General features: G+C 53.5%; 1 protein-coding gene across 2 annotated transcripts in view; it reads left to right on the top strand.

Annotated features, from left to right (window-relative positions):
• The first annotated feature begins 4,397 nt into the window (after positions 1–4,397).
• PHF21B (PHD finger protein 21B) overlaps positions 4,398–14,630 on the top strand; it is an 85,598-nt gene continuing 75,365 nt past the window's right edge. Inside the window, exons 1-2 of one of the 2 annotated variants that reach the window (XM_032492417.1) lie at positions 4,398–4,823; positions 5,670–5,735. In XM_032492417.1, coding sequence (XP_032348308.1) covers positions 4,770–4,823; positions 5,670–5,735 — 120 coding nt within the window. In that variant the 5' untranslated portion in view covers positions 4,398–4,769. Of the gene's footprint in view, positions 4,824–5,183; positions 5,501–5,669; positions 5,736–14,630 lie in introns of those variants that run through there. The other variant, XM_032492418.1, reaches the window with a different exon arrangement.

The following is a 14,630-nucleotide window of genomic DNA, read 5'->3' as shown; positions in this document are numbered from 1 at the left end:
TTCTAGAGAGGATGGGAGGAAGGCTCTCAAATGGTGCCCCCAACAGTAACACTAATGGAAAGTCCAATTCCAGAGCAACAAGACTGAGGGAAAAGGAAGGAGAGCAAAACCAAGCGATGGATCACCCAGCTGTCTGCCACGCCCCATGGAAGGTGGCCGTTTGCTGGGGTATGTGGGATGTTTTATAGGCCGTCCAGTGGGCCCACTGGGCCCCAGAACATTCCAATCAATGGAGAACGGAGCCATGTTGATTTGCTGGCTCCTTCCTGAATCCTGTTTCTAGTTGGTCCAAGTTCATTTGATGAAGTAACTCACTCTCCCGGACTTCTGCGTTGTGTTACTCAACCCCTTGGTCAGCCACTGGGGAGGCTGGATCTGTGCTCGAGGTGCAAAGCTTCACTCAGAAGCCAGAAGAGGCAGGAGCACCTGGGACCCCCATGGGCCCAGAGGGTTGGACGTGCTCCTGGAGCCACCGCAGCCCCTGCCCTCCCTCCCCCCACCTCATGGCAGGCATGTGAAGGAGGCTGTGCTCTAGGCTGGCCCTCACTTCCAGGCCAGTTAAGCCGGGGGGGCCTGCAACTGGGCCTCTCCACTGAGCAAGTAGCCAAGGTCAGAGGAGCTGAGTGGCTCCAAGGGTAACCATGGTTGGCTGGATAATTTCCATTTTACATCCGAAGAAACAGAAGCTAGGAGGTGTTGAATAACTTTCCTAAGATTTGAGGCTGTTAAAGGGTGGACCCAAGTGTCAAACCCAGATATCCAAGCTCCAGTCCAGGCCCCCTGTCCACTTAACCACAGTGCAAGTAAAGAGAAATGTGGACGCTGGAATTAATTGCAGACACTGCTCTTTTCTGTGGCCATTATTAATAGCCTACCTTTTGGATAGTGGGTTGTTTCCCACTTTTAGCATTCATTCATTCATCCATCCCTTCACTCACTCATTCATTGCTAAGTACCTACTTGGCTCCAGGCACCCCATGCCTTCCTTCAACATCCATCTACTGTGCTCTGCCCACAAGCCAGACTCAGAGTCAGCTCAGGCTCCAACAGGGAAGCAAGCAAGTCCCTGTATTATGGGACAGAATGCCCCCCGTGCTAAGTAAGCTCTTCATGGTGAGTCTCCAGAGGGAGGAGTAAAGAATTGATGTGTAGACTGCTGGTGGGAATGTAAATTGGTGTGGCCACTATGGAAACCAGTATTCAGGTTCCCTTAAACTGAGGTGAGAAGCCCCATAAAAAAACCCAGCAGTACCCCAAGGCAGGGCCACTGCTCTCCAGCCAGCACCATCCGGTTCCCTGGCCCAATGGCTTTATCTCACTTTTTGCCTCTGAAACGGCTAACTTCTAGGAAAATGGAGCTCACTCCCGATTGGTCCATTTCCCTCACTCCTGATTGGTTATTTCTCTCCCTCCTGATTGGTCTGTTTCCCTCACTCTTGATTGGTTATTTCTCTCACTCCTGATTGGGCCATTTCTACAAAGCTTGTTCCTAATTAGTCAACTTTTGTTATACCTTATTTGCATATGATGTTGCAAAATGTAAACTGGCAGCCTATAAAAGCCTGTGTAAACCTACAGAAGCGCTCCAGAGCTTGGAATGTTAACTCATCTAAGCTTGCTGGTGTAATAAACCTGAGTTCTCCAACTCTTCCAGCGCTGCTTGGTTTCTCGCCCAGATCCAGTTTGCTGTCACAACTGAGCTGTAACACATTTTTCTGCAACATAACAACTAACAATAGAGCATATGATTCAGCAATCCCACTCCTGGGCATATATCTTGAGAAAACTCTAATTTGAAAAGATACATGCATCCCAATGTTCATAGCAGCACTATTTACAATAACCAAGACATGGAAGCAACCCAAATGTCCATCGACAGATGACTGGATAAAGAATACATGGTATATATATATATACATACACACAATGAAATACTACTCAGCCATAAAAAAGAATGAAATAGTGCCATTTGCAGCAACATCGATGGACCTAGAGATTATCATAGTAAGTGAAGTCGGACAGAGACAAATATCATATGGTATCACTTAGATGTGGAATCTTAAAAAATGATACAAAGGAACTTATTTATGAAACAGGAACAGACTCAGACATAGAAAACAAACTTTTAGTAACCAAAGAGGAAAGGGAGGGTAGGGATAAAATAGAAGTTTGGGATTAACAGATACAAACTACTATATAAAAAATAGGTAAACAACAAGGTCTTATTGTATAGCACAGGGAACTGTATTCAATATCTTGTGATATAATGAAAAAGAATCTGAAAGAGAATATATATATGTACGTATATATGTGTATCACTTTGCTGTACACCTGAAACTAACACAACATTGTAAATCAACTATACTTCAATTTAAAAAAAAGAATTTATGTGTAGAAATTAGAGGAAGTTCCTAGAAAATGTGGCATTTGAAGTGAATCTTGGAGGATGAAGAGGGTTTTAAAAGGTGGGTTACGGGGGAAAGGGCATTCCAGACCGAGGGCCCGGCATGGGCAAAGGGAGGGTGGTCTGCTGTGCGGGACGCATTTAGGCAGCAGCACAGGACTCCTCGTAAGTTTTTTTCCTTCACATAACCAGTTTCCTCACTGTCAGAGAGCAGCCAGCCCCTGGCCTTCCTTGCTCGCTCAGGATTTAGGTAACTTTGAAAACGACAGAGGGGCATGTAAATGATCACCACTGTAACTTAATTAAATGACAGAAACTTGCAAAAGGTACTTAAACATCTCAACAGCTGCTATCCCCCAGTCAGCATCTGCCTGATTCTGCAGGTCACAGACAACCCGAATATCCTCTCCATTGATTAAATTACATACATGGACGATGAAATTATTATGAAATTTTACTAAGAGGCCAGTGAAATTTACAGAGATTACAAACAGGAACCCTCTCACTTGCATGCTCCCTCTGGCTCTGGGAACACTGATCCCTAGGCAGTCCACTTTACCTGCAGTCCACTTTACCTGGCTGGTGTCCAGGCCAGCAAAAGCACTAGGTAGTGGGGACACCATCCTAAACTGGGGCAAGCCTAGAGTGGAAGGAGCTAGAGTCAGCCTTTTCGTTTTACATTTGGTGAGCCCTGCTTCTTTCTGGCTGGTGCTAGACAGGCATTTAGGGCATGTTAGTTTTGTGAGTTTTTAACAAAGCTCACACAGTAACCAGGGATTCCTCACTGAGTGTTTCCTACAGGCAAGGTGCTGGTGCCAGGGAGGAGAGGCCTCTAGGGTTTGGGGGGGCCAAAGAGACACACACATAAAGCCACTGGTGGCAAATGCTCTGATTCGGAGGCCAGAACAACATTGGGGCCCCAACCTGAAAAAAAAATTCCAACAACTTCTGCTGCCAGTAGAAGCAAAAGGCAGCATGTTGGCATATGCTGAAAGGGGCATTGGTTGCCTGTGTACCTGGCTATTTTTTGTGTTGCAGAGGAATATGAAGTTATAATGATTGATCAGTTTAAACGTTTAACGTGTACTTTGAGTAGATTGCACCATTTCTCCCCAGCATCCCTCAAACATACTAGGATGCGCCCAATACCGCACAGAGCATTCCGACGTTAATGGATGAGGATGATAACTCCACGAGCGTAATATCGACTCCAGAACATTAACCTCCTGGCTGTGGGGCTGGGAGTTTTGAAATGCGATCTCCGCAGCTGTAGTTGTAATTGTTTTATGTCACATTGACCGGGCATGTTTACGATTTTTAACAACAGCCTTAAAAAGTCCAGTGACATCTGTTGAGAGTTTAATTGTGAGTGTAAAAAAAAAAAAAACCATTAAAGGAACAGTCAGGAGATCAATTTTCATACTGTTTAAACAACACGGTGGCCATCAGGCGGTGGGGGAATCTGGCGACACGACTAATTTAATCTTCCAAGTCGCAGCGTTAGTGTACAGCGGGCAGGGGGTGGGGGGTGGAAGACAATTTAAATAAAGTAGGAGAGGAAGGCGGGCGGAGGCAGGAAAGAGGGAGCAGGGGCAAAGAGGGATCGACGAAAGCCAGAGAAAAGAAATGGAAAAGTGGACATTTCCCTTCCCACCGGAAAGTATCTACAAGCCCGGCCTTAGGCTGAGCGTCCCGTTTTCCTCGGGTTTGGTTGGGCGCCGGGGCGGAGAAGAGGAGAAGCGCCCGCCCGAGCGGCCCGGGGGCAGTGGCCCAAGACGCGGGCCGGCGAGTTTGCGCCCCTTCGCGCCACCACTTTTGTTCTGCGCTCGGGGCGCCGGGCCGCGGCGGGACGGCAGTGCGCACGCGCGGGCGGGGCGGGGGCGGGGCGGGCGGCGGGCTCGGGCACCGCCCCCCGCCGCCCCGGCCCGCTCCATCCGGGCACTGCCGAATTAGCATCGTGCCGAGGCACAACTTTGCCGAGGCCCAGCGAGATCCAGGCGCGCGCGCCGGAGGAAATATAGTCCCTGCCGGCGGGCGGCGGAGGAGCGGGAGCGCGCGGGGCTGCGCGGGGCTCCCGGCGCCGGGGGGCCGTGCGCCGGGCCGCGCCGGCAGCCCGGGGACCCGGCGCAACTTGCCGGGCAGCCTGAGGAGTTGGGGCGGCCGCGGGCTCGGCGCCGCGGAGCCCGGCTGCTTTTCTTACCTCCTCACCAGACCCTCCCTCCCTTTCGGCCTTGGGGGAGGGGGCTCGTGTCCCCCCCTCCCCCGAGACCTGGTCCGCCCCCGGCCGCCCCCGTCCCCGCGGAGCCGCGCAACTTCCCGGGAGCCTGGGCCAAAGTGAGCGCAAAGTGCTGCCCAAGTTGCAGGGATGGAGCTGCAGAGCCGGCCCGAGGCGCTCTCCGTGGAACTCGCGCGCCACCAGGTAGGAGGTCGGGGGCTGGGGGCCCGGGGTTGCGGTTCCAGGCACCGGAGCCCGGTGTCCTCCTCGTCGTCGCAGGGTCTGCAGGGCTGGAGGGCCCTTCCTTGAGCCTGCCTCAGAGGTGAAGGGAGTATGTACATGCACGGACCCCCCTCTGGGCGTCCCCTCTGTCGCCTTGTCCTGCAATCCTGCACAGTTTGGGGGGTTGGAGGCCCGTGGGACCCGAGCCCGGCATCTTCTCTTTCTCGAGCGGGGCCTGCAGGGCGAGGGTACCGGGAAGGGTCCCCTTCGTGAGCCTGCCCGGGGTGCGTGTGAGAGTGTGTGCGCCGACCCCCTCCAGCCCCCACCCTCCGTGCAATCCTGCACAGTTTGCAAAAGTAGTTTTGGCGATTGTTGCTCGGGCGAGCAGCGGCGTGGCGGCCGGAGCCCGAGCGGTATTGCGGCTTGTGCGTGTGTGTGTTGGGGAGATTAGGACGCGACTTGAATATTTATGAGCTTTGCTCGACACGGACTCGCCGTGTTTACTTGGCTCTTTGTTCCTCCCCCCTCCCCCGGCACACACTCACACTCACTCGCACACGCACCCCGGCCTGCAAACTTGCACGGCTCGGGGCGCGCCGCCGGGTGGCCTCGGCCCCCGCCCCGCCCCGCGAGCTGCCCCGATGAGGCGGCAGCCACAGGTAAGCGGCCCCGCGCGGCTCTGCCCGGCCGCCGCGCGTGCGGGACGCGGCCCAGGGAACTTGGGGCGCGCGGCCGGCGGCCCGGGCTGGGGGCTGCGGCCCGTGGGGCTCCGGGCGCACTTGACCCCCGCGGCGGCCGGCCTGAGCCCGCTACCCCGTGTTTCCGCAGAACGGCGACCTCAAGAAACAGCTCCACGAGAGGCAGACGCGGATCGCCGCGCTCAGCGACAAACAAGTAAGCGAGCTGGAGCCTGTCCCCCGCCCCTGGCCCGGGGTGGGGAGGAGGGGTCGTCGGGCACTTTGGCAGCACCCTAAAAAGTGCTGGCCTTGGCGCCGCGCGCCCAGACTCCCGAAAGTCTCTCCAGTCCTCAAAGTTACCTTTTCTGGAAAGAAAGAGCCGGGTTCTTGGAGGCCGAGGGGGTAGAGCGCGGTTCCCGCAGTGGCCGAAAGAGAGAAGCTGCACTTAAAAGGCGGCGAGCAGCCCGGCGTCCATTTTGAGTTGGTGGACATGTTTTTGGAATGTGGAAATTTCTCCCGGCTCAGTGTCCCCCGCTTCACACGGGTATGAGGGTGGGGGGAGAGGGAGTGGTAATTCGGGCCTGGACACCAAACTACTTGGAAGCGATTTCTGGGTTCCGTTGCAAATCTTATTTAAAGAATTGTTCCTCCGGGCCCCCCTCCCCTCCACTTCTCCAGCATCACTTTTATTCTTGGAACCTGACGCCAGCTCCCTGGGAACAAAAGAAAGGCGCCCCAAGGACCCCCCAGTTTTGCCCCAACTTTGGTCTCTGGGCGTCAGGTTTAGATTGGGACACGCGAGAAGCTTCTCGCGGTGGGGGGCTCTGCTGCAGACCCCCTCCCGGCCCCTTGGCGAGGAAAAGTTGTCCATTGTGACTTAGTTGCGCTGAGCTCAGCGGTAGGGGTTTCAGCACCACGAACAGATGCCGCCGCCGGAGCGCGGCCGGCCGCGCGCCCCCGCCCCCTCCCTCCCTGCCGCTCTCGCCCCTCCCCCTCCGCCCCTCCCCCCGCGCTCCTACCCCGCACACGCACTCCCGCCCCTTCCCCGAGCCGCCCGGAGCCGAGAACTTTGAGCGGCGCAGCCAATGGCGCTCTCGGGGCTCCGAGGCTGGCGGGGGCGGGGGCGCCGGCGCCCTCCCCGCTGCCCTCTCCCCTCCCTCCGCCAGCCCCGCGGGCCCGCCCCCGCCCCGCCGCGCCCCCAGGCCATCGATCGCGCTTCCTTCGGAATGCCGGCCGCCGCCGTCAGCACCAAACTTGGACAGCGCCCGCCCCCGCCCCCGCCCCCGACCGGGCGGCCGATCTGTCCCCTTCCTCCTCCAACTCCAGGCCGCCCCGGCCTGATCAGAAGCCCCCTACCCCGAGGGAATGTCGTTGCGAGGAGAGACGTGGACGAGACTGGAGGGGATGGCGGCGAACCTGGCGAGGGAGAACTCGGAGGCCGGGTGTTCATTTCGAGTCTTTAAAGTTGAAAAGTGGTGGGAGGGGGTGTGCGAAAGAGGAGGGGGCCGGGGGTTACGGAAAGAAAGATGGCTGTTCCCGCGGGTCTGCGCCTGGTCGGGGGCGCCCGGCTGGACGGGAGGGTTGGGACGAATGCTTATTAACCCCTTTCTGGCGGTGCCGCGGCCCCCTCCCCGGCCGCGCGCGCCCGCCCGGCCCGCGCCCCCGTCCAGGAGTGGAAGCTTCCATTCCCGCCGGAGGGGGGCCCGGCGCGCGGCCCCGGCGAAGTCGGGGAGTTCGCGGGGGGAGGGGACCCAGGCCCGGCATTACCATTTTGATTGCTTTGATGCCATTTTTGGAGGGGGAGGGGTTAGAAGACCCTTCTCCGCTGAGCACAAAGATGTTTAATCACTGTGTAGAATCGAATCGGATACTTTCTTTAAAAAGGAAAAAATCCACCACCAAATCTGGTACAGTGTTATAGCTGAGGGTTACTAAGCCCTTTTTTCATCGGGTAAAACGGCAAGTTGTTGACTCTTACGCTCCTAGTAGAAGATTTAAAAGAGAGAGCGAGAAAATCCAATAATCCAGCAGCTTTTATCGCAACAATGTCTCTTTATGTGTGATTCTTCGTGGCAATAGTTTTACTATTTGGAGTGGCTTTTCGGAGCTTAGGTTTGATCATTCCTGTATTTTAGCAACTATTTCAAGGCTGTTTAAATTTTTATGGTGATAGTAAATGAGTAGCTATTTATTATCTGTCATGCCTGAATTTAGATGAGGCTGAAGAGAGAATCGTTTGAAAATCGTGCTTGAAGGTTGTGGTGCCGCTTGGGGAAGGAACTACCCTACTCCCGACTGCCTTCGCCTTTAAATTTGAACTCGGGGAAGGATGCTTGTGAACGGAATGTACCTCCATCTTTTTGTGTGTGTGAGAGTGTATGTTTAAGAAGAAAGAAAGAAAACAACAAAAACTTTTGTTCTCTGGCCTTTAAAAATATTTCTCTTTTAAATGACTGAAAATAACATCTGGTAAGCAGCCAGGGTTTGTCCTGACTGTTGGAACTAGTGTTTGCCAGTGTAAGTGTGTTGTTTTTCCTTTTTCCTTTGTGGCATTTTATATAGCAAGGGCTCATAAAAGCGGGAGGGAGGGGCTGGGGCCGTGAGGCAGCATGCTAATAAAGCAGCCCTGTCTCTTCCAGGCTCTGCGGTGAAATCTTCCAGAGGTCACCTATAAAACGAGTTGGGTAGACTTAACATTTACTTGTCTCTCTCTCGTTGGGAGAGTTTGGTGGTGATTGGCAGCTTGGCTGGGGAAAGGTCACTGAGTAAGCTCTCTGAGGTGATGGGGGCTGCCCCCAGGGTCTTGAAGAGGAGTCGTGGGCTCTGCTCTGTCGCCCCAGCACCTGCCTATGAGGAGCTGAAATGTAGGGTCAGGAATGAAGGAGCCAGTATTTCAGAGTTTGTTTTTAACTCAGCGTAAAAGTAAAGGTAGTGTCCCTTTGGAGACTTGCCTGGGGAGAAACACCATCTTCACCTCTGGAGATGTGTTTTTGTGCTGCTCCCACTTGGAATATGGGATGGAAAGGTCAAGTTTCAATTAAAAGTGCACATGTGGATGATGAGCTGGGTAGTAAAATGAACGGACGACCCCATCATCCACATTTGTTAGAAATACAATAGCAGTGAGTAATATCTTTTGCTGCCCTGCCATCAATCTCCCATATGTGCCCTTGGCACTGGAATTTTTTTAGTTACTTCTAGAAACATGGACAAGTGCTTAAAGACGCTTATCAAGGACTCTAGAAGTAGATAGGCTGTTTGTTGGTCAGACGCAGAAAGACACAAACTGTGTAACTGGCCGGAGTTTCTCCCACTGTTGGTGGCCTAGGGGATAAACTGGAAACCAGCTTCTATAGGACCTTGCTATGCAAAAACAGAGTTTATATTTTTTCCTTTAAAAAAAAAAAGGGAGATACGGGGCAGTTGGTCAGAGCTGCATTGTGGCCCAGCCCACTGTGGCCAGGCTGCATTCCCAGGTGTGACCGCACCTCACCACTGGGTTGTGATCTCAGTGGAGGATGGACCCCCTTGTCTTAAACAAGATATGATGTGTGAAGACTCCATTAGTTGCTCCAGTGGTTTTACGCCATGAATTTGTAGCACATGCAGAGAGGCAGTAACATTTTTATTTAAATTGTCAAGCAACAAGCACTTCCATGTAAATAACAGACCCATCATAAATACTGAAAGGTTTTTGCCTCCCTCTTTGGATTTCTCACGACAACATTTAGATGCCATGTGAAGCAGGCATCTTCAGACCTGAACTTCAGGCGAGTTCAGCTTCACCACAGAGTGAGAAGAGCCTTCTGTGAGAGCTGCAGGCCACGCTGGTGTGTGGAAGACACACACACACACACACACACACACACACACACACACACACACACACACACGCCCTAGAGTGAACTTGGGGCCTTGCGTGCTGCTCAATCTGTTGATTTGATGGACTCTGGATTCCGAAGGGCTGTCCTCAAGTGCAGCAATAAAAATATGTCATCTTGAAAGGTATTATGAATGTGACAGTCACCCAGGCGCTGAATCATGTCTTCACTGTGATTCACTAGCTACGTTGGCCACCAGAGGGATTCCACGGTGGAAGTATCCACCAAACAAAACCGCAGGGTGGATTTATCCTGGAAGCTCCCCAGTTGTCTCGGTCCTTCGGTTGAGAGGGTGTTCCATTTTCCAAGTTCTCCCCCCAAGCCTGCTCTCAATCAGGAGGGGAAATTTTAATCTTCCTGACCTGAAGTTCAAGTTCTCACTCTTAAAGCACCAGCATTACACGTGAAAGAGAAAGCAAGTGCTGCTTCTCAAAGCTCCATGGCTCATGTTCTGGAAAAGAGCTTGGGGTTGAGACAGCAGAGGCACAGTCCTGGCTGTGCCCGCTGTCACCTGCTCGGCCTTGACCCCTCACTCCCCGTCGTCCAGCCAGAGTCTCCCAGACCCACACTTTTACCTGAGCCGTGTTCCTGGGGCCCCTCTTCCCCTCCCTCTGTCTGCACCTCAGGTCCCTCCTACCATCATCTCTTAGCTGAAAGATTACAGTAGCCTCCTCCCTGCAGCCACTTTAAAAAACAGCTTTATTGCAATATAATTCATATATCACATAATTCACCCATGTAAAGTGTACAGTTTAATATTTTTTGTATGTGCACCAATATTTGCAAGTGTCACCACCATCAATTTTAGAATATTTTCATCATCTCAGAAACCCTTTGGGTCTCATCCCCTACTCTCCCCAGGCCCTAAGCCACCACTAATCTACTTTCTGTCTCCATAAATCTACTTTCTGTCTCTGTAGAGTTACCATTCTGAACTTTCTCATGACTGGAATCATGTCATATGTGGTCTTGTATAACAGGCTTCTTCCACTTAGCGTAACGTTTCAAGGTTCCTCCAAGTTGTAGTGCAGGTCGGTACTTGATTGCTCATGTCTGAATGACCCTCCGCGGTGTGGGTGGACCACATTTGGTATCCCTTCACCAGCTGATGGACCCTTGGGTTGTTTCCACCATTTGGCTCTTGTGAACAGTGAACTGCATCTCCTCTTGCCCCCTCTGGTACATTCCCCACCAGAGTAAGAGTCTGAACACTTGAATGAGGTCACGGCGCTCCCTTGCTTGAGACCTTCTGGTGGTTTTCCACCGCTCTCTGCAGGGGTGGCGCTGCCCCCGAAGTGCGCTCCTCGGCTGCTCTCCAGCAGGCCCTCCGGTGCCGCGAACATGCTCCTGCCCTGGAGACTGCTGACCACCAGCTGGCCTCACCTTTTCGTAGAAGTCCGCTGTCTCTGCTGGACTGCGCTCCTTGAAGGGCAGGGCCGCGCTGCTCTGCTCCCTTCCCCCGCCAGGTTCTGAGAGCCCTGCCCTGTCTGGGCTGAATGCATCCTTGCTGAGCAGCAGGTGACTGCAGCATGGTGAGTGTGCGGGTTAGCCGTGCTGTGCAGGATGGTCCTAGACGAGTCCCTGGTGTCGTCCTTTGCCACAGGCTTACAGTGAACAGATTTTTAAAATTATACATGTGAATTGAGCGGACACAGAGCTCCATTTCAAAAGCAGCTCCCTGTTCTTGGAATCCTCACAGGAGAGTGAGGTATAGATGACCACATGTCAAGGAGATTCCAGGAAAGTTGTGTGACAGCTATGCTGTGTGGGCCCCTGGAGGTGGCAGACAGCTTCCTGGGGGAGACAGGACAGGGGTCCTCTAGGAGCCAGAGCAAGGAAGGGCCAGGTTTGTGCAGAGGGCTCAGAAACGGCCTGGGGCTTCTGGGGCTCTGGAGCTGAGGGCAGATGAGAAGGGAGGAGAGTGAGGGAGGCCTGAGCTCGCTGGCTGCTCGGCCTGGCCATGTGAGCTCCTCGATGCCCGTCACCTGCTGGGGGGGCTCTTGCAGGGATGAGGGCACCATGCATGACGTGGGAGAGGGGGCTGCTGGACCCAGGGCTCCAGGTGGCCGATACCTAACAGACCGGTGAGGGCAGGGGCTGTGTGTGACCCCCCACTCCTGCCTTCCCCAGAGCTTCTTGGGGCTGAGGAATTAGTGGGGGACACTTCTGGAAGCCCCAAAAGATGACTCAGTGGGCAACTTTGCTCCGTTGATTTAAAAAAAGTGTATGTGTACATATACACATATTTACATTTGTCATTTACATTTTTATAATTGATTTTATTTCAACTGTTTATGAACTGTATAATAACAAACGGTAAGTGCCCTTGACCCTTGAACCACGTGGGAGTTAGGGGAGGTGACCCTCCGTGCAGACGCCGTGTAACTTGTAGCTGGACCTCCATCCACGTAAGGCAGGTCCTCCGAATCTGCGGGTCTGGCCAGCTGCGGATCACGAGCTGCTCTTGCACTGACTATGGAAAACCTCTGTGTGGAAGTGGGCCCGCGTGGAAGTGGACCTGTGCAGTTCAAACCCACGTTGTTCGAGGGTCAGTTGTGTATTGATGTATGCTGATAAATATGCATGAAGTCTACGCACTGTATATAAAGTCAGTTGATACCTTGTCCAGGATTATATTACTAAAATGAGAGGAAGGATTTGTTGAAGTAAGAAAAAGAATTACCATCCTCCTGCTAAAATGAAATCTTCCCGAGGAAGGCGGTGATTAATATTCTTCCTATTATTCCTGTAACACTGAGGAGATAAGGGAGAATTCCACCTGTAACAAAGTTTTTATTGTAAAAGCAGCGCATGCTTGTTGGAGAAAAAATTCCTAGCACAGCCGTGAAAGTCATGAAGCGTGAGCCCCTCTCACTGCTCATCCTGGCACGTGGTTCTGAGGTGTGTTCACAGGGTGTGTCCTGTGCACACGAGCATTTATAACATGGATAAGCATGCTTGGTGGATACACTAATAAGCATGCTTTTCCTAAACTGGACATTGTATTCTTGGAAGCAACTCAGTTTAATTCCACAAACATTTAATGAGCTCCTGCCTGGTGTGGGGCTGTGGAGGTGAAGGTGGCTGATGTGCTGCTCTTGGTAATAGCGACATCTCGTTTATAAGGCTTTACACTTACAAAATGGTTTCACTTGGTCTCTGCCTGCAGAAAGTTCCACATGTAGTTGGGGAGGGAGTTGTATCCACAGTTACCTAATCCAGTGAGGTGTCTGCGCGTGATGTTTCACTGGCAGGCTCACTTGGCAGGAGACGGGGTGATGTGCTGTGACGAGGTGCCTGGGGTCCTTCTGAGGAGTGACCTTTGCACCTGGAGAGAAGCAGAGAGACAGATCGCACACGCCACACGCTGGATGTCTGCAGCACCGATGCCCTGTGTTGCAGCACGTCTCTGATGGGTGTCTTTTTATTTCATTGTCAGGGTAATCTCATGACTTGGGTCAGGCTGGGCAGGTGAATCTTCCCTGTGGGAAGAGAAAGTTCAGGGAAAGGCAGTTTCCCAAGGTCAGACAGTTCGGGACCACCGGGAGGGTGCTCTCGCCTCTAGCCCAGAGAGCAGGGGCCCTGAAGTCTTATCCCGGCTCGCTGCCTCCCACCAAGTAGCCTTGGGCAAGTTACTTTGCTTCCTTGAGCTCTGTTTCCTATCTGTAAAGCGGGTGCAACAGTGAAAACTACCTCATGGAGTTATAGAGGTGAAATCAGATAATAGATGAGAAAGTGCGTGTAAAGTACCAAGCAGAGCAAAGGGGCTGATTTGAAGAGGGTGTGTGCACTGCATGGTGACCCCGGGAGAGGCCCGCCCTGCACCGGGGGTGGTGGGGGGTGGGGGAGGGGGACGGTCTTGGAGCCTTTGCCCTGTGGCTTGTCTCCCTTTGGGTGGCGTTGCTTGTCACTCCTGGTTGTTGGGGACCGTGCTACCTCCTCTCCTGGTCCACGGAGTTGGCTTTGATATGTTAGCCTTTTAAAACACCTGCTGTCACAACTGTACAACTGATTTCAATTAACTTTGAATTTTTTCAGTGAGACGACTCTGATAATAACTTTAGTAATCCCAGGACGCCTCATTAGAGCCGCTGGCTATGACGATTAGCCCCGTGATTTAGCAAGTTTTTCCTCCAGTGCCTTTGTCTGTTCAGGAACCGAGTCGTGGGCTCGCTGTGGTTTTTCACTCCACTTGTGGGCGGTGGTGCTGAACGTGGCCGCTGCCTGGTCTGCCCACCGGAGCTGGAGCCCGTCTCGGGGCCTGAGCTAGTGGCGTTCCTGCCCGAGGAGCGGCGTCTCGGGAACCCCCGGTCACACACGGAGGGGCTGGAGGGAGCCCCTCTGGAGGTGTCTGTTGGCCCGTCCTCCAAGGTTCTTGCCTCAGACGCAGGAGGACTTTGGGGCACAGGCGGTTTTCTGGAGGAAGGGTGAAGCCCCTGCTGTCTTCCCCGCACTGTTGGGAATTTACGGCTTTCAAGGAGCTGGGACTCTGGGTGTGACTTTCCTTGCAGAGGAGGGCCCCTGAGAAGGCTTTTAACTCTTGTCTCCGAGAGGAACGTGAGAAAGAGGCTAAGCACAGGCTTTAAAACTGGACAGACTGGCGTGGTAAACCCGGCTCCCCGCTCCCCGGGCTGGGAGACGGGAGGAACAGGCATCAAACGTCAGACAGCAGAGCGCTGCGGGTGGGAGGCGCTCAGCAAACGGTGCCAGGAGGGTTAAGTGAGGTCCGTGGATCCCCGGGCCCTTGGTAGGTCCTCAGCAAGAGGGACCTGGGCATCACAGGTCACCGCTGTCCCCTCTACTGCCGACCAGGCCCCTTCTCATGCTCTCCGTGGACCAGCTCAGTCACTATGCACACCGCCCTTTGGGGAAGGTCTGCTCTTAGTTTCCATTTTAACTGAGAGGAGGCTGAAGCCCAGAGAGGCTGAGTGGCTTGCTGGCGGCACACAGCTGCCGATTGGAGGAGCTGCGGTCCAGTTCTGGGCCATAGTGGCTCCCAGATCTCAGCCCCTGTGCTGGCGCACGTGGGGGAGACGTGACAACACGCTGTGTCACATGTCTGCATAGTTGGGTGTGTCATCTAAGTCCAGGGCACGTGCTCCGATAGAAGGAAATGGAGTTAGCGCATCAGAACCACCAGCAAACGAGCAGCCGTTCATGATGAGTGGGAGTTCTTCGCTCAAGTAGAAGATGGCAGGATTTTGGAGGAGCCTGGGTCTGCACCCATCCTC

Source organism: Camelus ferus, chromosome 12 (genome assembly GCF_009834535.1).
Source record: "Camelus ferus isolate YT-003-E chromosome 12, BCGSAC_Cfer_1.0, whole genome shotgun sequence".
Classification (NCBI taxonomy): Eukaryota; Metazoa; Chordata; class Mammalia; order Artiodactyla; family Camelidae; genus Camelus; species Camelus ferus.
This window is presented reverse-complemented; position numbering and strand designations above follow the sequence as displayed.